We start from the raw sequence: 26,979 nt of genomic DNA, 5'->3' as shown, positions 1-26,979 counted from the left end.
AAAAAAACGGTTCCAAGATTTAAAAGATTTCGTGGCTCCACACTAAAATAAAAAGAAAACATCATTGTAAAAACAATACCTTCTATAACTGCATCGAAGATATAAGGAAAATCATAAATATAAATGTAACAATAAAATATTTTTGGTGGCACATACTTAATATATTTTATTACAATAATTGTACCTTAAAATGGATAAAAATAATCATCTCATTTATACTATTTTAATAACAGATTTATGATATACATTAGGAAGTTTGATAATTGGAATGGTCAGTAATGATACAGTAGATTCACAATAATAAATATTTATACATATAAGTGTATATATATATATATATAGATATATATATATTTAACTTCCTGTAATATAATGTTTTTTAATTATGTAATACATAAATAAATAATAATAATAAATCCTTAAACAATATAAAATGAGTTCATTTTGTATAAGTTGCAGATTAGCCCTTATTATACTTGCATATTAATATTAATATGTAATTTGTGGGTATTCAAACTGCAATAAAATTATTGGGCGGGAAAAGAAGAAAAAAGAAAAATTTACAATATACCATATGGAGACCGGAGGGAAATATATACTTTGATTAAAATTATGAACTGCTGATCAGACAAATCACAAATATAAGTCAGATCTGTTATGTTTTTTTCATAAAAATAACCATTATGTAGCAAGTACACAATATATATATATATTGTATAAAAATACAATTGTTTGTTAGAAAACGATTACAAACAGACCAAATTAGGTCCATGCTTGCCCTTGGTTTCTGATTATCCACGCATACATTTTTATTTAAATTGTTTTAAAGAAACGTATTATACAGCTGGCCATCAATTCAGTCTGAATCATCAAGTGGTTTTAAATCGCTGAGATCTGGTGGTGAACTTAAGAATCCTCTGGCTAATGCATATTCTATCAAGGCTAAGTGACAAAACACGTACTGTTCAGAGGTCTGAATAGAGTAGGCACGCTGTGATCTGATTCGCTCCACTGTACCTTTTATATCAACAGTATTAGTCTCTTCCAGGCGATTTATGCATATGTCCAACGTGCAAAAAGTTCCTGAATAATAAAAAAAAAAGCATATACTTTAATTATTTTTATTTATTTATAAATTAATGTATAAAACTACCTGTTCTTCCGATGCCAGCTGAGCAATGCACTATAATTGGTGGCCCCCGTTGATGACCAGCCCATTTATCTCCTAGATCTTGTAACATAGATGATTGACATTTGCGCACTTTGCCGAGAAAATCCAACATTGCCACAGCACTGTGTGGTACACCAAAATCCGGCCACGAATTAAATCGAAAATGAGATACTCGTCTTACTTCATTAGTCTACAAATATGTAATGAGTAGTAATAAAAAATTATCGAAGTATATATAAAAAACAAAAAATTAATTACATTAGTATTTAAAACTTGGAGCCTTGTAACAGCATAATTATCAAACTGATTAATGGAAATGGTTGATATTTTGAAATTCTGATAAACTTGATCTTCAGACGATTCTTCCGGTGGCCAATATTGTTCACACTTAACTTTTCCACATTCAAAAACTTTTGTCGTCATTACAATTACCAATACTTGTTGTTCCCATGCCATTCGCCAGAAATCAACACATGTGTGTGGTAGAGGACCCTGAGTTGAAATGAAAGCATTTTTTTGTTTGTACCCATCCACAAAGTTAGCATGTATATAGTCAGACAGGGGATCTTTATCTGACTGGGCTAACAATACTCTTGTATGATCATAACAGAGTACATCCGTATAACGATTTTTCAGTAAATTTGGCCTTATCCTATAAACATATAATACTTCTATAAAAAAATAATGGGATCTAGGCAAAATCGTGAATATTTAAAGAGAAACAAAATTATAACAAATATATAATTTATAAGATTAAAAAAAAATTGTCTGAAGGTATGCCCATATTGTGCACTATATTAACACTTGTGTTTTCAACCTTCTTGTACCCAAATTCTCAAAATAATCTAGTACTTCAATTTTTAAACATACATTTTTGAATTTCAAATAGCAACCTAAACATTTTAAATACTTATTAATTTTACCCTAGAACGGTAATGTGTGTAAATTAAAAACGTGGTCATATTGTATTTTTTTTGGTGTTAACGATCCAAACCTTTATATATTATACAGGATGATTCTTTAAGAATAAGACGCTCATTTTCTCTTAAAATAATTGCAATTTTATATATTTTTTTTAGTTTATGGATGTTTTACAATAATAGACAGCATTCAAATTATCTTTTTTATTTCTTCCAGAGCTCTATCAACTTAAAATTTAAATGGTTACTTACATAATTCATTAACTTTTAAAATAAAGAATAATTTTCTGAACATTTTGTGTGGTTGATAAGCAGTTTTAGATAATTACTTTTAAGTTATTTAAATTGAAAATTTAGGACAGGAGGTGAAGTTCGGTAAAGCAATGCACACAGATAAAAGTAATATTTTACTACACCCTTTCTCTCGTCCTTAATTTAAAACTTGAATAACTTTATAAGTAATTCAATTTATTCAAAACTGTTTGTCGAACAGACAACATTTTAAGCAAATTATTTTTAAAGGGATTAGAAGTGGTCTGTTTTTTGAACATTTTTGAACTAAGAGTTTCACAAAATTATGCCTACTTAGGTTACTGCAATTTGAATTTTGTGGAACTAATTTTTGATTATTATTAAGATCAAAATTTATTGAAACCACTTTTTCTTTATTGTCTATATAAAACTCCTTAAAAACAGTTTGTTAGAATCTCCTTAAGAATAAGACAGCAATTTTTATACTGTCAATAACTGTAAAACACCATAACCTAGCGTCTTCAAACATAAAAACTACAAAATTGTAATTATTTGAAGAGAAAATGAGTGTCTTATTCTTAACAAATACTCTGTACTCTTATCTATTCATTGAGTTTAATGGTTAAGTGCGTTTTGTTGCATTTTACCTCCAGTTCTGTATAACATCTACAAAAACATCATGCGTAATTAATTATAAGCATCATTACTTATACATAAATATGAAATACATATTTCATATTTACTAATACGCCCCAAACAGCATGTGTTTAATTGAGGTATTCTGTATTGAATACATTTTTTAAACATTTTTAAATAAACTCAATTTACAAAACATATTTATAGATGGTTTGGTGGTGTTAAGTATTAAATAACAAAAAGTACATAAAAGGTTTGATATGCAGTTTTTTTTATTAATAGGAAAATAAATGGTACTAGGAAAAACAAATGACCATATACATTTTACATGATGTTATCTATAGATACTGTAATTAACATTACCATTCTAGGGTTAAGAATCATTTTCTAGAAAAAAGACTGATTTATTGACATCTTTGAACTAGTTATTACTAATTTTGAATATTTACTTAAATCTTTAAGAGGATAGAAAAATCTGAAAATAATTATAAAAATGTAGGTCCCAGAAATTCAACTTCGCCTGGGGTTAATAGCAGTAATACTATTCATACAAATGCTAATAACTTTAAAACTAATGGTTCCAAACTGTTTTTCAACCAAATATATAAGTTGCCTATTTAATTTACCAACTCGATTAAGGCACAAAAATAAGGTAAAATTTTGTAAATTTATAAAAAAAAGAAAATTTTTATAAAAAGTTACACAAAAGAAAATCTAGTTACGATTTTATCATTGGTCATAACCACCCATTCGCTTAAATATTTTTCACTGTGTTGTTAATACTTTTTTGCTATTTTTGCCTAGGTAAACCAAAAAATAATATAATATATCAATCAACAATAGCTAAATACCTGGCTGCAGAAAAAGTACCATCAGGTGATCTTGTTTTAATTTCTTCATATTCTTTAATGAGACCAGCTCTTTTTTTTTTTAACACATAATCAACAAATTGACTAATTGTTAAACTTTGACTAGAATCACAATGCAAACTGTCATCATCCGAAAAACCACTGCTAACTGATGAAGGTGGCATTGGAGAACTCTCTTCTAAAACATAAAATAATTGTATGATTTAACAGTAACTATGATGTATTTTAATAATGCAAATCAACATAAAAGATCTTAATCGAGTAAGTTTGGACGACTAAATATACCTCTTAAATTGACTGTATTGCATGACCAGGTTGATGACAAGTTATTTTTAACTATTGCACATTCTTCATCGACATCGTTTTCTTTTATCAAATTATTCACCTGTGTAAACAAACCAACAATGAAAATATGTATATTTGTTGGATTGATAATCATACAACTCTATGTAAAAATAAATCATAAGTGAATATGTAATGTTACAACCCATATGTTAACTTGACTTCAGTAAGCTTGTTTAATACTAGATGGCAGTTAAGAAGTATACAAGATGTGCTAACCAATTTAGAGCTAACAATAAGTTACAATGAAAAAAAATGTAATAATGTTTTGTTAACAGTAGTAACTTGTAACTGATTCATTTTTAGCTTGTTAGCTTTAAACACAGTACATGTTTAATTAATAATAATTATTAAAAATAATACATTTCAGACATTAATAACATTGCATATTTACCTTAGGGTCAGGAACAGAATCTTTTTTTGTATTATTTGAATTGCATATGTGGTCGGACATAGCCGAATTTCCATATTTATCACTGTTCGTCATAGAATTTAAGCAGTAAGCTAACCATTTATTATGTTCGATGTCAACAGTGCCACCTAAGTGTTTTGGCAATGATTCTTTAGGTATGTGTTGAATCAACTGTTAAAAAAACAAAATAAATATTAATACGTTAATATTAGCATTAAAACAAAAATTTAAAAGTACCTGTGGTAAGCTTATTGTAAAAACCCTGTCTCTTAACTTTTCCCGTACAAACAGTCTTAAAATTTTAAATGGAGCTTTAAACCATAATGGCGCTGTAACTATAAGTACCTTCTTTAGTTTTGCTGGATATCCTCCCTATAAATTAAAACTTTAATTAGTCATTAGTAATTGTACAGAAAAACAACACAGCAAAATACGATGCATTTTCACAAGTAAATAATAATTAATGGCTTGACTATTGAAATAAGTTGTAAATTGTCAATGAATATTTTCAAGTGTAAGTATTGTTTTTGCACTATGAGACCTAGAATGCTAACTGTTAAAAACAAGTAGCCTTTGCGTAAATATTTCGCTTTCTATTGGTCGCACAATAAACAATTTCAATCAAAAATTGTATAGGAGAGTTGCACATTGTAGGCCTATAGACTATAGTGCAAAAACAATAATTCGTACACGAAAAAGTCAAAAGATATTTTTTGTAGACAATTATCTCTTCTATACTTTTTGTTTGAACTTTTTTATAGTACGACCAATAAAAAGTGAGATATTCGCGAAAAGGTTGTTTTCGTGACCTCAAATAACCTTTGAAGCGCATAAAGTATCGATAAAAAATGTTCACACGTCGTTTAAAACAGCGTCATAAAGGTGTATGCCAAAATCCAGCTTGATATTGACTTTTCCTAGCTGAAATACTAATTTGTCTTGGCAAATTATCGAATTATATTAATTTAACTAGAATCTATGTAATAAATAAAGGATCGCAATTTTCGTTCTCGTAAATTGATTGATATGGGAATTTAATAAAAGTACTAACACATGGACTAGTGATAAGACCAGTTGGCTACTCTCTGATTACAATATATAAATAATTGCCTATAAGCTCTCTCAGTAAAATTATTAATAACGCGTTCATCTTATTTTTCGAGTCAGAATACAGGGTGATATTCATTTACGTTCACAAATTTTGTTCAATTCTAATTTTTTTTCAAGTTTTTAAAGGCCGGATTAAATAAAGCATCTTTTAAGTTAATAATTTTTTTCAGGGGTCAAATACTATAGAAAAGAGTGTTTCACGTGGAAACTACCAGCATAAAAAAGAAACAAATTATGACCTTAAAGGTTGATTTAAAAAAATTAATATTGACTGAGATACCGGCCCCTAAAGATGATATTTTTTAAAAATACTGATAAGACAATCCTATTACCCGTATCTTATATACGTATACCTATTTTCTATACCAGTATATTAACAGTATTTTTGAAAATATCATCTTTTGAGGTTTGTATCTCCGTTTATAATATTTTTTTCAAATCAACCTTAAGCGTAAGATCATAATTTGTTCCTTTTTATGCTCATCATTTTGATGCGGATCACTTTTTTATAGAGTGTAAAATACTAAAAAATTATACCACATACAACAATATTATAAAACAGGTAACAATTATTTCAACTAAAATTAAGTGTTTGAAATTAAACAATGTAATATTTAAGCAGTAAATCGTAGACGATAAATCTAATTAAGTTACATACCAAAATTAAAAAAAAAAATGTAATTTTGTTTTATTTACTACAATGTTATCCGGGGTTAAATACACAGCATTAGCGAGTTGAAAAAATGAAGTTATCAGAATTCAAATTAACTTGATAACTGTTTTACACACACATACATACCATACTTAATAATCGTATTGAAAATAAATTTCATTAGTCTTAAATCAACCACAAAATTAAATCGTGAGAAATGGTACAAAACTATTGTTTTCGAATTACCTTAAGTTAAGTTAGTAATATTAGGTTCAACTAAAAAAATAGTTATCATTAAACAGCCCTCAGGAAAAAGGTTGTAGTGTCTAAATTTAAACAACATTAAAATAATAGAGGGGACGTAACTGACGGGCATTATCATGCCGACCACGCTTTATTTAACATTGCATGCGCCAATAAATTATGTTCAAGTTACACACTTGAAAGTTGGACGTTTCAGGCCACACCAAGGTCGAATGAAAATCAATCCTCATGTGAACTTAATGCTATTGTTGTTCACAATGATAACTACCTGTAGGTTTTTATAACTTTATTTAATTATTTATCTCAAAATAATTATTAAATAGCCTTACGTCTTACATGACCTATTGACGTGTTCCATGTTTGAGAATTAGGAAGAATTTTTTAAAAGTAGGTTACATTAATACGTGGTATCATATTTCTATAGCTATAGAATTTATATAGTTGAAATAGTAAACACAACTAATAATAATATTATATTAATATTAATGTAAAGCAATAATATTATATTAATATTAATGTAAAGCCTGTGCAATTCATACAATATAAAACCGCAAAGAAAAATATAGTTGAGATAATTTTATTATTCAAAGGATTGGAAAAATATATACTTTTGTAAAACTGTTTAAATTATTCATATCTGGTTTGACAAAATGTATTCAAGTTGAAAAAATTTTATTTTTACTTAAAAATGTAATACTCACATTTTTTAGTAAAGTTAATAATAATACACTTATTCTTGAGTATCCACCCACATAAACAGTCAGAGGCAAACTGGAATAAAATATCGGCCTGGGCGATTATACAATTAGGCCCACTATTTATATAAAAATAGGCGTCATTGGTAATTAAGAAAAATACATCTCCCGAGCTCAAGAGCCCCAATATCTAGCCTAACCCAACCGCCACTGCTATAACCCGTCTAGTACATCTTGAGCCGAGCGCCATAACGTTTACAGTTCCGGTATATATTATAAATACAATCGCACATTGTACTCATGATCCCGCTGTAAAATATACAGGGTGTAATGTAAAGTTCTACCGAGCTTCAAATGAGACATTCAGGATGCTTTTTGGGTACAAAAAATGGTGTTCATTTTTTTTAACTTTAAAATTATTTAAAATAGAACTAGAATCTCATTCAAAAATTTTCTAACGAAAAAAATAATTTCAGATTTGAAATCAGGAGAAAAAATCTTGTTGAACTGATATGTAACATGATTTTTTCGTATTAGGCCACACATACGTCCACAGGGTGGCCATCGAGTGGTCATTGAGTGAAAATTTAAAAAAAAACACGCCACTAAAAAGCCAAATTGCTATTGAATTTGTTGAAATCCGAAAGAAATTTATGGTCACACGGCTTTTTATTGTAAAATAATATTTAATATTTATAAGATTTCCAAGTGGCTTAAATAACGTTTTTTGTAAAAATCCTAATTTTCGGATTCCAATCACTATTAAAGGCGTGTATCTAATTTTATTCTTCTACATTTAAACAGAATAGGAAAGGGGCCCTTTTAGTTTATCGCATTGAGGCCAAATTTTTATAATTACGCCACTGATGTAATCACTATCAAGAAATACGCTTTAACGTGCATAATTGGGTAGTAGGTACTAATAAGAAAATAAACTAAAAGAGCCATAGAACAATAAGAAAGTGTAATTTTATAATTAGGTAAATAAATTTATGTTGTATATTGTAGTACAAAGAGCCAGTACAGTGAGGTCGGGGCAAAGCGGGGATTTTAAATGAAGCATACTGGAAAAGGGAAGGTCACAAGACATTTTATGAACTGTAACAATTGAAAGTGATAAAATAATTTCGTATAAATGTTTTATGCGAATCTGTAATGGTAGAAATATAAATATCGATTACAAGTATTGTAAGGGGTCCATGCGTAGCTGAGAAGGTTTTTACAATATTTTTTTTTTATTATTATTTATTTTGTGTCTGTACCCACGATATCTATTCTAAACCGCTAAATCAATTTCTTCATACATGTAGCAGCTATATAGATCAAAAATCGTACTTTTAAGGTACTTTTTTGAGCCAAAAGTTAAAAAGTTCACTCATTCTCCTTCAAAATCGTAAAAATACCCAAAAAATTAACATACTTTTTAACTTTAAATTACGGCGCTCTTTAACTTTTTGAAAGTTTCGAATTAGTTATAAATTTGTATGGAAATTTCTTCAGACTTATTACTACCTATAAATGTTTTTTTAATGTGTAGTTTTAGGGCATAAGGTCTGAAAATTAGAATGAAATTATATCATATAAAATGTTTCTCAATAATCTGTAGTCAAACTTATTTTGTATTAAGAGGATGTCATACACCCAATGTTCGAACGTTAAAACATACCTACGCAGAATGCGTTTTACTCACTCCGTGATGATTTTAGAGTGAGAATACCTATAACAAAAAACCCAAACATGAAAACATTATACTTTGACCGTAGTCAATTTCTAGATTGCAATTTGAATTAACTGTCAAGAGGTATCCAAAGAATATTTGCATTAAGTTGTTATTTACGACATATAGGTAACGGCGGCAGCAAGTTGTCATAGACCAATCGTTAAAAAAAATTTACAGAGTGTAACGTAAAGTTATACCGAGCTTCAAATGAGACATTTAGGATGCTTTATAGGTACAATAATGGTATTCATTTTTTTTAAATTTAAAAATTATTTAAAATAGAACTCCATTTATTGTACCCATATAGCATCCTGAATATCACATTTGAAGCTCGGTAGAACTTTACATTACACCTGTATATATACTCATCGAAGCGTTTATTTGAAAGTGAAAAGTTTTATTTTATTAACTTCAGTTAAAAAAAATCATATAGACCTCTCCCGTTTTATTATGTCCCGTCTCCCCTATGCTCCAACTCTCCTGAACTGGCTTTTTTTTTAATAAAAAAAATAGTTTGACTAGAGATTTTTGAGAAAATTATATGTTATAGCCTTATTATAAATCTACTTTCGATCTAATTTTCAGACTCTGTCTTAAAACTTCACCTAAAAAAGCGAAATGAAGAAAAAGTTTCCATCATTTCTAAGCTTAAGGGTTTATGATATGTTTTTGGTTTGTCAACATTTTTCGGTAGTAATATGTCTGATGAACAACATTCCATACAAATTTAAAACTAACTCAACTATTTTTTTTTTAAAAATGTATAGAGCACTGTAATTTTAAGTTGAAAAACATTTAAATTATTTACTGTTTTGAAAGGGAAGGGGATGTATTTTTAAAAGTTTTGACATAATAAAGTACGATTTCTGATCAATAGACTTGCTACATGAATAAATCGTTTATCGTTTCAGGGGCTTAACAAGTATCGTGGGTCTACAAAAAACTGTCAAAACTGTAAAAATAATACCTTTCAGGTCCGCCTCAAAGGTAAAAATGTTTTCTGCGAAAAAGGTTTTTTTATGCATTTTTTTTTTAAATATAATAATATGCATTTGTCTAACTAAAATAATACAGATAAAACTTCCACTGAAAGACTTTACAGAAGCGTTAGCAAGTATAATTAATAGTTATTATAATTATGCGATCTGGTAGTGAATTCACATCGAAACTATGTTATTACTCATTAGTCATTTGCTCATATATATTAACTACGCACGATTAATGATTAGCTATCCAAACGAAATGAAAATAATCACGAACGATTAAAGCAAATTAAAAACAGAATTATCTACTGCGATGTATTACAATAAATTGATTTGTAGACATAAGCTTATCATTACGCAGTTATTTTTTTTTTAATGTAAACGAATTAAGATTTTACACGGTACGAGGATAGAATTTTCGGTTGTCGTTGATAGACAAACCGCAAACATCCGACGTCGAGTAACTATAAAAAATATACAATTTTGTTCTTCTCAAGTGTGTTTCCAAGATTTTAAAATTGTTCTTGAAAGTTTGTTCTCGCTTTAGATATTTTTTTTGGTTGGACTACATAAACTCTGAATCTTATTATTTCAAGGACCCCGGCGGACTTAGTGACAGAACTTTTCCGTCATGACAACATAATAATGTAATATTATTAAACTATAATTAGCACGTGTAAATTAAAACGTAAATATGATCAAAGTTGGTCGTAACACATTAAGCTTTAAGGTTAATAACTTTTCATATCAACATCATCGTATTAGAGCGGTTAAAGATATGTTTAGCAGAAGCGGAACGGGGAATATAACGTAATTTTTTCGAACGCGATTATTATTACACCTATACAGTCCAACTTACAAGTGTCAAGACGATTATGGAGAAGACTTTATTCCGGGAAGCCAAAATCACTTGATTACAATAATAATGGAAATTGTAACGCGTGGTGTGTAATAGGCTATGTAAATAGATAGCGGGTGGGTAATTAATAGTAGCTAAGTAACGATGATCGATATAATACATAGAATATTATTATACCTACATGTTAGTACGCAGGTCAAATCTCGACCGAATATTAGAGTATGATAATATTATAATGTGTTAAAACACTATTATTAACAAAGGCTCTATTCAATTTTTCGGTAGATTTTTTTACCCAAAATTTAATTTTTCATGTGGACTCTTACGAAACATAGTAATATACAAGTATCCTCCTTTGTTCGGCGGACTTATGACCGGCGAATATCCGCTGCACGCTTTTCGGCGGCCGTCACGCTTGACGGACGACAGTAGCCACAACCGAAACGGAACGACGATAGCGTTTGACGTATACGTACAGTGAAATATAAAATAATAATGCGGTAACAAACCTGTGATACCGCTGCTAACGCACAACCGACACCGCTGCGGGAAACCGACTGCGCGGCTAGCAGAACCGTGAGCCGCGAGCGTTACGATCGCCTCCCCTGCCGCTGCCGGTCTTCTTTCGGTTCGCGCGTCGCGTATTGACGACGCGTATCCGCACACCGCCGCCGCAGCCCACGACCCTACCAATACACCGCCGCCGCATTTGCCGCCTCCGCAAACGCTGCGAATACACACACACGCGCTTTAAAACACCGTTCCCGTTATTACTCACTCACTCACTCACTCACACACACACACACACACACACAACCAGGCTTCGTCTCCTTGAATGGAAACTCTCTACCCATTGACTACGTTCCGCCGGCTTGTACACGATTCACCACCGACTTAACCCTTCGGGCTTTGACCAATTCTCTATTACACAGTTTTTACCCAATATAACATTTTTTTTTCAATCCTAAACATACGAAAACCACCTAACAACATCGGAAAATATTATAATTCTTCCCTTTTTGTAAAAATATTTAAATAGGCTTGTTAGACCTCAGAAAGTACGCATTGATCAATTGATGTGGAATGAACATTTGCTACTCCTATAGCTAAAGAGACAATAATTTATTCGGGATGCATAACACGTTTATTAAATGTTAGATTAACAAAAAAAACTAAATTATTGTGAGTGTATAATATAAAATTGAATAAGATAATGGATAATATATTTTATTAATAAAATATACAAACGTATTTACGTTGGTACTGTGTTGGCGTGAGTCGTCTCTCTATAAAATCAAAATACGATTATTTTATACAATTTATCATTTGATTTAAGTATGGATTTAGTTTTAGCGTCCAGACTCCTGTTCCTACCTCTAAAATATATTTTGTATGTTGTATAGTTATTATTAGCCGCTAACCACATTGAAGAAAAACACGATTTTCACATTCACGTTCCCATTTTTTTTCCCAGAAAAAGCATCTCATCTATTCGATTTCAACTATTGTAATTTAGAGATCAATAGACTAGAGTACGGCCTTCTCTCCTCTTCTAATTGTTTGTCGTTACAACAGGTATCGCGTTATGTCGACTGCTATTCAGGTAATATTACTTCAAAATTGGGAAAAACAAACCATATCGGGAGAGAAAACTATAAACCTATTATACGGCAATATTTGCTTGGCCACGGATAGTGCGCGTAAATTGTTGCAACAAAATAGACAATACTACAAAAAGACTATAAATGAACGTAACAGATCTATTGTAGCGTAGACATCGTGTTGTATGGAAAGACAAGAGTCACTTGCATAATATAAAGAATCAATTACGCTGGATCTCTTATTAACAGATGTTTTCAGTTTTACAGACAATAGTATATGATATACTTGAATAATACAAAGGCGTCAATGATTTCAGCCCCTCCTAGGTTTTAGAGCTAGTTTACGGCCAGAAAAAAATTATCTTTTCCATAAATTTGAGAAAAACACACAATGAATGTACATTGTACAAATACTTTTCAAATTCGTGCGATATAATCTTTTTACATAACCAAAAAATACATTAATAAATATACTAGGATACCTATACTAAGTTTATTGTCATAATTTATAACATTTTAATAATAAGTAAACAATAAACATACTTTAGGATTTACGAATAAACGATATTGACTATTGAGCAATGTCAGTTTTTCATAACTTGTAATCCAAACAAATTATAAACTACATTATTTTCTTTAAAAAGAAAAAATGGATTTTGTTATTAGTAGTTACCTAATAGTATTTTTATACAACTAAAAATCAGTTGTTTTTGACAGAACGCAAACAATGAAGAATCAAACACCGAAATTGACATTTTGATTTCTGAATCGTATTACGCTGTAAAATAAAAAACATATTATAACAAGCGTCCTTTTTTTTTTAACTGATAACACTCGTTTTCTGTATTACTGGCGAAAAAGCTAGTAACTCAATAATTATTGTGTTATTCAGAACCTCATTGATCGATTCGAGTTACTACCTTTTTACTACTACTCCGAATGCGATTACAGTACCTAATATATTATATGTATCTTAAATTTGTATGGATATAGAGGCACAATTTTAACGTTTTTATATTATTTTTGCAATAATATAGACGAAAATTAAAAATGTAACTCGATCGATAAATTAAGCAAGTATTGAAAAATCCATATCCGTTTTCAAAAATCAAGACTATTGTCAAACTACGTGTTACAAAGTACGGAATTAGAAGAGTTGTTTTCGACCAACAATACGCAGATGTATTTTGTATTCCCCTTAATAAAAAAACTTAATTAGCTGAACAAACTAAATTATGTACATACAAAATTAAATTATTTTTATCAGTTATCATCGCATAGATTAAATAATTGTTTAACTATAATATAAATAATTTCAATATGAATATTAAAATTAAAATTTACGCTCATAAATCAATGCATTCAGATAAAAATGAAGGAAAATATAAAATACTAGACCTAGTAGTTTTATATCTACTAGGCAGAACAACATTTTTGTTATTCGTTTTAGTTTTCTGGATAAAAAAATTATACTAAAGAGGAAATAACTCTTGATTTAGACTTAAATTATTACATAATTGTGATTATTTTTTAAGGTGTTCTAAACTTTTATAATGGTAAAACAAAGTCATAACAAATAAAATACAGTAAAATGATTTGATATTTTAATTCGGCACAATTGAATTTGCTTTGCCTATGATGATATTTCCTTTACTTATAAAACATAAACATGACTAATCAAGATACTTCCTGTCAGTTAAGATTCGTTCCGTTTTGTAATATTTTGAGACAGCAGCAGATTTCTTTTTTTTTTTTTTTTTAGTCCGGTAAACGAATCTTTTTTTTTTATATATATTAATTAACAATTCTAAGAAAAAAACACTGTTTAAGTCGGCAAAGTGCAGTATTCCGTAATTCGCTAATATTAGAAGTTAGAAAACATTGAATTTTGTGAATTATAGTGAACAAATAAACAAGTACAATATATTATTAAGATTTAACAGACTACACCTAAGGAAAACGGTCTAAAATTAGTTATTGTTGATTTTGTGCACGTATGCTATTACTATATGCGTCCGAACTATTATACAGTTGGCCAACAGCCTAGTGAAGAAATTATATCACGTGTCAGGAAGTACTTCCTCCATTTTATGCCGACTTCATCTCCACCCTAAATACCTATGTACGTTATGTATGTTGTGTACTGTATAGACTGTATAGTGTATAGATTGTTAGGCTAGAATTATTAAAACATATTACTGTATAATATTACTATGTTGTACGTTTGCCTAGAGTAAAATATCAACCCGGGAGATTATAAATTTGGCCCACTAAATTCTTAAAAATTAGACGATCTCGGCTAATTTAAATAGAAATATTGGTTTTAATAAGTTCAAGAGGTTTAAAATATTAGAGGCCTTGAGGGCGATTGCCTTTTTGACTTCGGCCCAATATTATTAAAAATATAATGTTCGTGAATACTACTTTTAGTAGGTTACACAATTCAAATTGCTAAAACGTAGCTTACAGAAGTAGTTGAAATATTATTGTTCTAAGTCAAAACGTATAATATAAAATTATGACCACAGTAGTTATACGTATTTTTTTGGTGTTAAATTTTATGAAATTAGTTTGGGCCATACTGAACGGAAAATATTTTTTAAAGGCATGACGGAGCTGTGGCGAAAAATACAGCTGTGTCGGACCCTATATTAATATCGCCCTAACTGGAAGAAAATAAAGGGGACTTTTCCCTGCAGTATAGGAGTACGCGCATGTGTTCTCACGCGCATTTTGTACTCTTAAACATTATCGATCGCCCTCTCCCTCTCCGGTTTCTTTCATTCATGCGTTCTCTAAATGCGTTCTGCACTGTTTATTCTCCCTCTTAAAATATTTGTACCGGGTTAGTAATAACGTGAACCAATACCGATAGTCAATAACAATTAGGTATTATACTCATCAGAGTATAATAATATTTGTATCGAAAACCCATATTAAGTTAATACGGCAATGAGCATAATTAGGGTTAACCTAACCTGACCATAGAATTGAATTGGACTTTAAAAATCGTACCTAAAAAGTATTTAATTGAGCTAAAAATGTAAAAGATTCACCCTCTTCCCCTTCAAAAATAAGAAAAACACAAAAAAAGGTTAACTTGAAACTACGCCGTGCTAAAAACTTTAAAACTGAAAAACATTTTTATTATATTGTGTATTGCGACACATGGGTAACAACGGCAACAAATTAAATATTATAAACAGACGATCAAACCTGATCGTATCAAGTATCCACCCTAATACTTTAAGCACAATTTTAAGCACAGCTTTGTCATTAGTTCGCAGATATGAGCATGATAAGAACGATTAAGTTAGATATTAATATTTCTGAACATTTTCTGGTCATTAAATATTATAATGTAAAATGAGATTTTGCAAAATTCTTGGAAGTTTTTGTCTTTTTGTTAAAAAAATGTACGTTTATCACACGTTGACCTTATCTAATCAATTATGAATAGCGAGCAACTAAAAGATGCAAAAGAACTCAGTTTAGTAACAAAAACTAGGTTATGTGATAGTACTTACTACTTAGAAATAATACAAAATATATTCTCGAAAGCTTCAACATGGTACATTATTATATCTGAAATATGTTAAGTGATTTAAACCCAACTTAAGTATGCTAACTAGGGTAATGTACATAGTTTAAATTTATATATTTTTGTGTAATTTTATAATATTATAGTGAACTATAATTTATATTATTATGTAAAAGCTATTATATGAGTTCTATACATTATGGTCCTATCAGAGGACCATAATTTAATTTGAGCAATTTGAACAATTTTCAACAAAAAAATATATAATTACCATACAGTTAGAAATAGATAAACGACAAAGTCTTTGTAAAAACTATCATAATGCTCCATCATATTCCAGCTTATAGTATAGTCTTTAATTTTTATTTCTAGGAGATTCCCTCCTCCGGTTAACATATTTAATTGTTGTATTATATGGTACTTATATCAATATCCAATAAATTCGGCAAATGAAAACAGTTTACGGTAAATGCTTTGCGCTAATTAAGATTTATTGTTAGGAATCTTTAATATTAAACTAAAAAAAAAATGTATAATAATTGTATATATTTTTAAGCTTTTATATTAATATTTTTAGTATTTCCCAACATGACACCACATTTTTTTTAATGTCCAATAAAATCTGATAACGTTTTGGTTAAAATCACTGATTTTTGTTTTGGCTTCAATTCGGAGCTGCAAAAGTATTGTTTTTACAAAAATAATTGTAAAAACAATACCATTGTGTTTTTATTTTTGTTCTGGACCCATGTAATCTTCTAAACGTCTATACCGATTACTTCATGTAGCAAGCCTGTAGTTCAGTAATTGTATCTGAAAGCTAAGATTAGGCCAACAATTTAATAAGCTTACCCTTTACCGTTCAAAATTGAGCAAAACCCCTTAAAAATGTTTATAATTTTACCTTAAGCACTTAAACTTAAACTAAACCTTAAAGATTATTGAAAATATTTTTCTATTTCCATTCTAGATCTAGCTTCAGTCTTTTTTTCAGCTCTAAAACCCTAAAACTTCACATAAAAAAGCGAAATAATGAACAATTTTCCACCCCTTTTAAAAGAAATAATTTTTAGTATTTGTTTGAGTTGTCAACTTTTTACGGTAGTAATATGTCTTAAGAATATTCTATACAAATTTGGAACTAATTGGACTTCTTTACGAAAAGTTATGAAGCGCTGTAATTTTAAGTAGAAAAATATGTACATTTTTTTGGTTTTTTTTTTTCTATTTTTAAGTGAAAGACATGAACTTTTTTAATATTTGAATCAATACTGGACGACCTTACTGAATGATTTCTGTTTAATAGAGTTGCTACACAAAGAAATTGGTAGACGAAAAAAAAAAAAAATTATTGTAAAAAAAATACCTTCTGAGCAATGCATCTAAGCTAAAAAATTGTGCACAATAATGATTATTCCTACACTATACAACATAACTTGTTTCTTGCATGCAATGGAAATGCTAACAAAATGTTTGTTTAAAAATGCCTAGCGGTTTTAATAACATCAACTGGCAAGTTTCAAATAAGAACTTTAAAATTTTAATTTTAAAAAAAGCCAATATGTTGGGGACGGGGAAGTCACAGGTCTACAGTAATTGTTATAATTGAAAATAATGAAATTACTTTTAAATAAAAACATTAATGCGAATCTATGAATAGTAGGATCAAACTAAACACAGTAAGAAAGTAAAATACGTAACTGAGTAGTAGTAAGTAAGTAAGGTCCAATATTTACAGATAAAAATATAAATATCGACAAAACCATTGTATCTAATGACAATTATGTCATTAAAAATACATTTTAAACTAGGGTGGATTCGATTAGGGTTGATTAGGGTAAAAAAATGTATGGCCATAGTTACCCATATATTGTAAATAACAAAATAATAAAAATATTTGCATTACCTGTTGACTGTTGATCCACTCATAGTATTAACCTAGAAATTGACTATGATCAAAATGTAAATAACCCCTTTTTTTGGGGTTATTTTCTTAATAAAATAAAAATTTGACTACAAATTTTTAAGAGAATTGTATATGTTATAGCCCCTTTTTAGATCTACCTTCGATAAAATGTTTAAACTGTAATCCCTAAAAATGTTATACATAAAAGTGTTATGAATTTGATAAAGATTTACATATGATATTTATAGATTTTAAACAAGCGTACGATAGCATCAACAGAGAACAACAATGGATAGTATTACAAAATTTTGGGTTGCCCAAAAACACTAGTAAATAAAGCTAGTTAAAACTAGTTAAAAGCTGCAATTCTATTACTATATGCAAAATACATTTCTTAGGGAGTCGTGGGACTTCAAAGTGAAGTCCGGTTTAAGACAAGGGGATGCGTTATCTCTTATTCTTTTTAATATAGATGTCCAAGAATTTTGCAGTTATCGCCATAGATGAATATACATTTGAGCAAATAGACATTTTTAAATACTTAGGGGGTCAATCTGAATAATAGGAATGACATGTATAATGAAATAAGATTGAGGTTGAATGCGGCAAATCGAGGATATTATTCAATGAACAAAATATTTAGTTCTAAGCTTCCCTCCAGCGAAACTAAAAAGAAGCTATATATTTCCTATTTACGACCCATAGTATTGTATTGTTGTGAAACGTGGGCGACTACTAAAGGGAATGAGGTTAAGTTACTAACCTTTGAAAGGAAGGTTCTTAAAAGAATATATGGTCCCATATACAATACGGAAATAGGGCGATATGAAAGGAAAACAAATGCTGATATTGAGAGGTTCTTTAATGGACCAAATATCCCAAAATGTCTTGTCTCAAAAAGACTGGAATGGGCTGGACACATATGGCGAGATAAGGATAGTCTAATGAGACAAGTCCTGGTCACTAAACTAAATAAAACACGCCCCATAGGAAGACTACGTCAGCGTTGGCTAGGTCAGGTAAAGGGAAATTTAAGTCAAGTAGATGAAACAGCATGAATTGAGGATGCAGATAACAGAGATTCATTTACAATTCATATTAGTTAAAAATCATAACATGTTGATTTATTTAAATGAAATAATTGTTTGCTCTTTTATTTTAAATATTATTTTAATTTTGTTTTGATTTTTTTTTAAACTTCTTTTACCATACTACTCATAATTACTTATAAAGGAACTGTAAAATTCTTATTCATAATCTTGACTTACAACTCTTTGAAAGCAGCATGTATTTGTAAAGCAATATCGTACACAATATATTAGTAAAAAGTCAAGTGACAACTTATATAAAGCCAACTTACTTTTAGAAGTGTTAAAATTTTCTGGCTTAAATCATAGTCAAAATTGGCATACTTGGAATCTGACATGTCATAAATGAATACCAAACCACACTTCTGAGTTTTAATATTTTCAAGGGCAACGTCCAATTGATAAACAATACCCTATTAATTAAAAATAAACATTATACACTTATTATATTCACATATAAACAGTTTTCTAGAATGTCTATTGCACCATGTTTGTGACTTAAATGTTTGCATTCACTAAAATTTAACTAATTTTATTGACAGTAAGAGAAGGCAGCATACTTATTATAGTTAAATACATATATTTTTAACTTTGGTTGTATGTATAATTAGGTAGGAACAGAGTCAGCCTAATACCTAAAGGGCCTCAGATTCTAAATCTTTAAAAGGGCTCCCAAAATAAATTTTATTTTTATTTTTTACAAAACAACATGGATTTGTTTTTGGGCTGGATACACAACCAAAATTTGCGTTTTGTTTTTATGTCACGAAATAATGTTATTCAATGACAGAGTCTGGTGTATTTAGAGTGACCAATTGACAGTTCAATACCGGGCTGTATATTTAAACTTTTTGCATTTTTTTCGACCAGTTTTAAACTCTACTTAAAGGAAATCACCAAAAACACTTAGGTCCTTGAGAATAATTTTTTGTTAAAACACTCATTCTATTTCCAACAGTATGATACAATTTGTGCTCTGACGAGGGGTTTTGGAAAAAATCTATAGATTCTTCATAACTTGTAGAAGGGATCGATTGCGGCACATTAATGTCTTTCATAATGGAGTACAAGAAATCAAATATTATAAAAAATTACATTTAAAGTACAAATATTTAATTAATAGAAAAGTGCCATGATTAATTCTTTTGTACGAGTTTTGAAATTTTCAGAATCAAAATCAAAGAATGTAATATGGAGTTGTGTTGGGATTAGAATAGTGTGTTACAAGCAAAAATATTTCACACAAAAACTTGTTTACATGTGATTATGGTTTAAATTAAATATAACACTTTGATAAATGCTATTCACGAAGCCACTTAAAACAACTTTTAAAGAACGATTTCTTACAAAATGTTCAAAATAAAATTAGCCTCTACAAAAAATGTATTATTAATATGTCAGCCAATCTTGACATACTGTGTAAATACTTTATACAGAGTGATTCCTTAAACATAGTAGTATAAATTAATTTTAAGTTTAGTATCCAGTAACTTATTATGATTTTTTTTATTGACCTGTAGAGTAGTTTGATGTGAAGACAGATGTGGGATATGGTAGCGTGCAGTAAATATTGCTATGGCAGCACCAGTTGAGTCTCGTGTTGGCTGCAAAAATAAAAATTGATTGAACTTCTAATTTACCTATCTGAATAGTTTATGTAATTAATTATTACTTACTAAAATTGTAAATTTCTGAGTTTGTAATTCAGTTTTCAGTAGTTTATCGGAACAGTTAAAACCAAATAGACCTTCACGTAGTCTAGTTTCTTCGTGTTGTTTAAATAAAGTTATGGCTCTGGCAACATCAAATTTCCTTGCACATAGGAACTTAACAGCTATTGATGGTGATATTATTGTTTTATTCTGGACCTTTCGAGTATGGTTGATAATTTCTACAAATTCTACCACAGCCTTAAAAATTCAACAACTAAATATTAGTATCAAAGTTTATATGTGATGAAACAACATTGTTTTGTTGCACTATTTAAAATTATTTGATGTAATCAATAAAACAATACACTTACTTGTTTTTGCTCTTGTGTCAATGTCATAGAACCGTTTTCCATTTTATTCAAATTATTATTTCTGCTTTTATTGAAGGCAAATGTAATGTCCTAACCAGAGCAGTTCATTTTCATAAGTTGGCGTGCAAATACGTATATTAGAATGTTAAGAAGGCAACTGCATTAGACTGTTCAGCGTATAATGCATTTTTTTTTTTTTTCAATTTGCGAAATCAATTATGCGAATTCAATTCACTTAATTCGCATAACAAAATAAAATTAACTACAGCGGATTGTTTTTTCTAAGTTCGTGTTGTTTTGTTACTATACCTATATTTTTTTATCAATTTGGTTGGGCATTAGGCCGTAGATTACCAAATGATAACAAGCTACCACCACTTTGGTTTAGGCAGTCCCGCTCTACCCCGCCCTTCGTGGTCCCTTTTTTATATTAGCTTATAACCAAGTTATACCAATTCAAGAAAAATACTATAGAACATAGATATATATATATAATCAACTAGATTGCTAACTGTACATGTCACCAATAGAGAAGATTGAAGCAGCCACTTACCGCCATCTTGGTGGGAATTAGAACCTTATCACGCCATAATAATATTGTTTATAACACAGATATATATAATAAACTAGATTGCTAACTAGCGATAAGAATTGAAGCCGACGGTCCGCTATTCTGGTGGGATTTATGTGTGTTATCAATGCATAAAATATATATCTGTATATATAATTATATCAATATATTATATATATATATATGTAATTGTTATAAACATAATATATTATTCTCGTGTGATGAGGTTCTAATTCCCACCGAAATGGCGGAAAGTAGCTGCTTCAATCTTCTCTATTGGTGGCATGTACAGTTAGCTATCTAGTTTATTATATATATATCTATGGTTTATAACAATCACATATATATGTATATATAATACTGATATAATAATATTTACAGATATATATTTTATGCATTGATAACACACATAAATCCCACCAGAATGGCGGACCGTTGGCTTCAATTCTTATCGCTAGTTAGAAATCTAGTTTATTATATATATCTGTGCTATAGAATGACTCGGGAACTATTGACTCTGGGATCTATAACCATAGATAAATGTATTTAATCTATGGTGTTACTATAGACGGAGCATGCATGTAGATTGTAGTTCCAGCGAGCCAACGTGATGCGCTGACGGCGGCACTAGTTGACGTCTTGAGGCGATCTAACCATGCGTATTTGAGTTCCTAGTTTAAGAAATATGGTGCACGGTTTAAACATTTTTATATGATAAGTCGCGGCTCGTGACTGAATCAAATTTTCAATGGACAATACTGATAAAATCAAATTTTGAGTTGACGACTACTTTTCGGTCATTAAAAATTGACCTTGTTATTTTACCTTTGTATACGAACTGCTACCTGTATACGATCCATAGACCTATAAAGATATAGAGTATGCGCCTCCCACACACCCCTCCTATACTGCCGCGTTATGAACAACGTTAGAAAGAGATAGATAGAGTTGCTAGGTTTCCCATGGAATAAAAATTGAAAAGACATGGAGTAATAAAATTATATTTATATATATGACGATTGACGATACACACATGGAAATATATAATAATTAAATCATATTTAATTATTATTTATTATTGTGTTTTTCGAAGTTGTAAAGCATATAAGGATATGTCTTTCATTATTTTGTCGGATATCCAACACTTTCGTATGATGTATTGTTTTAAATAGATATGTATAGTATATCGGTAATAAATACTTAAAAAACATTACAATTTCATGAGTCAAAAGTCGACAGCCGATACACGAATATCGGGTAACATTGTATGGCATTAAAAAAATTGTGTGGGTCTTGGGACCCGCGGCAGAAGTGAAACTTCAAAACGGTGTGTTACTGAACCCGGTGTTATAAAAGATATGCTAATGTAAAGATTTGTATATTGATTAAAATAGTATTAAATTGGAAAAAACAAAAATGTTTTTTTAGTGGGGGTTGATCATTAACGTCTTTGCAACTTGAATGCATTTTGTACTATTATACGGTAGATCCAGTGGACTTTCGTGCGAACGTAAAATGTCAGTGACTCGACCAAGGCCTAGGCTACGTAAAAGAGTTTAGCCGCTTTTTCTGTTTAGACACAACCTATAGGGTAGTTTTCATTAAGTGTCCGACTTGTTACCTATCTATAGAGCAAATATTTGCCAGCTAATGACGATAACACAAATCGTCAGGTGTTTTATGTGACGAGAGAATTTCAGTGAGACTTAAAGGTAAATCATTTTTACAGAAATGCAGCGAGACCGACTATAAACTATGGTTTAGATTGTTGGGCGGACGGCGGTAGATCATAGAAAAGAGAATAAATGATAGACTAAATAGACGAGTTAATATGGGCATGTTATGAGGAGTGAAGAATCGAAAGTAGTAAGAATGGTAATAAAAATAAACGTAGGAGGAAAGAGGAAGGCCGATCATACACTTCTGGTGGATGCGATGATGATGTACAAGATCGTAACAAGTGGAGATTTAGGACAAGAGTGGCTGGCGGAAGATACTAATATCTTTGATTATAAATATTAATATTCAATGCTAAAATGTATTAAATATTTATAAAAAAAACTTATTTAACATATTAAATGTAATTTCGGCTTATTAAAATTAATGTATTGAATAGTAAATAACATAGTTAAACATATTTATTTGAATAATTTTCATTCAAACAAAATTGTTTAATTCTTACTAATACAAAACTCATAATAAATTGATAACCGTCATGTAATGAAATATACTACTGCTTGGTTGCATAAAGAATTAATTGATACACCAAGATGTATCCAATAATCCTATGGCATGTACACAAAATATATTATATCTATTAAGAGAGAGAGAGAGAGAGAACAATATTTTCTTCAGTAAAAAAGTTCAACATAGGTACACATTTATTATGAAATTTATTATTATAGATTTACAATGAAACAAGAAAATATGATCCCTTGATGTAAGAAAAAAAAGTATTTTGTCTTAATATAATATAATACATAAACACAATTTTTATTAATAAAGTAAAATTTCAGTTTGCACCAAGTGATTTATGACTTCAGAATTGATCTGGAACGGTACACGTCCAGTAAATGAAGTAATAGCTTTTGCTCTATCTCTGATGTATTCTAATTGTGCTTGCCTTTGTTCCGGATCTCTGAGACTCCGACTCGACTCCTCTTCTTTTTTCATTTCAGTATATTGAGAGTACAACATGTTCATGGTGGCAGTCATCACGCCGGGTACGATTCGCAATATGAGCTCATCAAATTTTTTAAAGGCACTCAAACATTCTTCCACCTGATCACTGGACAGAGGTATCAAACCGATAGTGTGAAGCACGTCCAACGCCAACGTGTACTTGTGTTCTTCGTACAATTGGAAAAATACAAACAAACTCTTGAGCATGTTAAAAGTGAAAATTATTTCTTCGGACGCATTAATTTCTGTACCAGCTAAGCGTTCACTCAATGCTTCCGAGTAGTCGTAAATTCTATTTTTCATATTAGGAGATTTGTCCAGCGCAGAGAAAGTATCTGGTTGAATGACCCTACTAAGCATAATATTGACCAACTCGAGTGCCTTATCGTGTTGACCAACCAGCTCGTACAATTGAGCCGCTACTTCTAAATCACATTTCTGTTCGGCGAGCGATGCTGTATTCTTTATAATTTCTAATTTTACAAAGTCAGCCACTACGAACGAGTCCAATAGGCCATTCAACTTCTTTCCGTCTGGCTTCAACTGTCCGAAAACTTTTTCATACTCTTCTGTTTCAATTACCAATGCTGCAACGTATGTAACAAATAAAGTCTTATCATTTGTCTCGGCATGTCTCAAACAGTAATAGTAGTTTATGGCCATTTTTAAATCTTGACTTTCAAACTTGGCACAATATATTTTTATCATTCTTGCTAAATTCAATCTAGCAATTTGTTTGTTATCTTTGGATAGAATCGGCTGATCAAAATCGTTAGGCAAGTATAATAATCCTATTTCATTTAAAGCTATTGCTATGTGCATTGCATGAGTTCGCAGCTTTGGATGACGAAATATAAACTCGATTGCAGATTCAAATTGTCCAGTCAGAAATAGCAGTTGGAAATACGATATTGGTTGAACTTCACTAAATTGTTCTCCATACTCTTTGTAAATGGTCGACTGGAGAAGTGGATATGTTAGTTTATTGTCATCGTTTCGTACTTGGCAAAGCTTTAACCATAAATAATCGTCCGCTGTTTTAATCACATCCGAATGTTTATTTGACACATCAGTAGCAACAACTATTGAATAAACAACCTTTTTGAAAGGGTCATTGCAATCCCATACTACGGTTGAAATTAAATTTTGATCGCTTAAGGTTACATATTGGTGGTTGTTTTTAATACTTGTAAATGCATTCAACAGTTCTGGCTGAGTATTGTTTTTTTCTAAGACACAAATTACAGACTCTAAATCACCACAACGAACTAAATAGTATAGAAGTGGCCAAAACGGAAGGTTGTCGTAAAATAATTGATCTGGATTATTGTACTGGTTAATGTAAACGCTAACAAAACTGCGTACGAGCGGATATGTTCCTGGAATACCTCCGACTTTAGCTTTAGACAAATGACTTTTAACATAGGTTTTCATAAATACAATATACCTTTGTTCTAAATAGGATCTGGCACTACTTATCATTATGTTTTGATTGTTTGCAGAATATCTAGAGTTACTGGAGCCGTGTTCCGGAACAATTTGACTCATACATTTGACGATTTTCCACATTTCATTTACACGATCATCATGAGCGCTTTCAGCAGCTTTGGCAAATGATTGTAAAATGTCTTTTTGTACTCCATGATTTTCTACATGCTGATTGTACTCACATAAATGTTGTGCATACGTCAATTCAGTTTGATCCATGCGAGCGTTCAAACCGAAATTGATTGTATTAAATTTTGAAAGAGCCGGCATTGTTTTAGAACTTGGACTGGATGAGTTTGGCATGTAACCGGGGAAAGAATTGACAATATTAATTTTCTTGTTTCTCCAGTTTTTGGCTATAGTTTCCGTCTGCCTCTTCTCAATGAAATCTTCATTGCTTTTCTTAACCGATTCAATAAGACCTAGAATAGCATTTTGCACCTCATTTTTAACAAAGCTATCTACGTCTGTGTCAGGTTTAGGGTCAAGGGTGTCCAGTGTGGCTACAGAACTTAGTTTTTCCAGCTGTTTGGAAACCTGTGGTGCATCTACACCCCGACTACATAGAAATATGTTACCTTGAGCTTCTACACCAGGTACGCCTACTTTCGTCCATAGATTTTCTGCAGCGTCTAGAAGTTGACGGATATTCCTAGTAACACTCGGCATACCAGTGTCTGTAGTGGCATTCGCTTGCAGCTTTTCCGCTGTCATCATAATGGAATCCCAGTCGGTCCCTGCCATGATTATAAAGTTAAAACTTCCTTAAATTTTCAATTTTTTTTTGAAAAGAGTAGTTTTTAGTTTTAACTATTATGTCATGTAAATTGTGTTCAAAATGAACTCTGCATTCTGTAGACGGTAGCTTGATTTTGTGGCGGTAAGATCACTAAGATAACGTTAAATCGTTTTTTAGAAATCCAATTTTGAGGTTAGAATATATAGAAAAATATAGTATATTGATTTATTTTAAAAATTAATTTCCTGCAGAAAACAAAACATTAGTTTTAAACTAATAATTAATAAAATAAATTATTCATTAATAAAGTCATTAAAGTAGAAATATTACTGAATGAGAGATAATATAATATAATTCTTAAATCTGAAGTATTTGATTTACGTTCGTTCTACTATCAATTTTCATACGTTTGACTGATATGATATCAATAAAAAAACAGAGGTATGCTAGTGACG

At 30.2% G+C, this 26,979-nt stretch overlaps 2 protein-coding genes across 3 annotated transcripts; both read right to left on the bottom strand.

The window, feature by feature from the left end:
• Nucleotides 1–347: 347 nt before the first annotated feature.
• On the bottom strand, nucleotides 348–21,360 carry LOC126838018 (tyrosine-protein phosphatase non-receptor type 9-like). Of its 2 annotated transcripts, none has more exons than XM_050572093.1 (11): nucleotides 21,045–21,360; nucleotides 20,698–20,931; nucleotides 20,536–20,625; nucleotides 19,294–19,434; nucleotides 4,840–4,974; nucleotides 4,585–4,773; nucleotides 4,134–4,233; nucleotides 3,831–4,023; nucleotides 1,430–1,823; nucleotides 1,154–1,361; nucleotides 348–1,083 (listed from the first exon to the last, which is right to left on the bottom strand). In XM_050572093.1, the coding sequence occupies exons 1-11, from the start codon at nucleotides 21,084–21,086 to the stop codon at nucleotides 857–859; spliced, it is 1,953 nt and encodes a 650-aa protein (XP_050428050.1). In that variant the 5' UTR covers nucleotides 21,087–21,360; the 3' UTR covers nucleotides 348–856. The 2 variants fall into 2 exon arrangements, with proteins under 2 accessions (XP_050428050.1, XP_050428049.1); XM_050572092.1 differs by having other exon boundaries at nucleotides 349–1,083; nucleotides 3,831–4,026.
• Nucleotides 21,361–23,989: 2,629 nt separating this feature from the next.
• LOC126838260 (nuclear pore complex protein Nup93) lies at nucleotides 23,990–26,846 on the bottom strand. Its single transcript, XM_050572552.1, has one exon. The coding sequence runs from the start codon at nucleotides 26,527–26,529 to the stop codon at nucleotides 24,112–24,114; it is 2,418 nt and encodes an 805-aa protein (XP_050428509.1). The 5' UTR covers nucleotides 26,530–26,846; the 3' UTR covers nucleotides 23,990–24,111.
• Between the last annotated feature and the right edge of the window lie 133 nt (nucleotides 26,847–26,979).

Source organism: Adelges cooleyi, unplaced genomic scaffold (genome assembly GCF_023614345.1).
Source record: "Adelges cooleyi isolate 19-005CV unplaced genomic scaffold, UGA_ACOO_1.1 ACOO_flye_CR_arks_rails_tigmint_CR_PRNA_30, whole genome shotgun sequence".
NCBI lineage: Eukaryota > Metazoa > Arthropoda > Insecta > Hemiptera > Adelgidae > Adelges > Adelges cooleyi.
Note: the sequence above shows the minus strand (reverse complement) of the source record. Positions and strands in the feature narration are given on the sequence as shown.

Bases quoted from the DNA above. Each gene is read 5' to 3' on its own strand.
- LOC126838018 (XM_050572092.1), bottom strand. From the start codon at position 21,086: ATGGAAAACGGTTCTATGACATTGACACAAGAGCAAAAACAA. The intron at 20,932-21,044 runs GTAAGTGTATTG...TGAATTTTTAAG, and splicing joins TGACACAAGAGCAAAAACAA to GCTGTGGTAGAATTTGTAGA. The intron at 4,975-19,293 runs GTAAGTTGGCTT...TTTAATTTATAG, and splicing joins AAATTTTAACACTTCTAAAA to GGAGGATATCCAGCAAAACT.
- LOC126838260 (XM_050572552.1), bottom strand. From the start codon at position 26,529: ATGGCAGGGACCGACTGGGATTCCATTATGATGACAGCGGAAAAGCTG.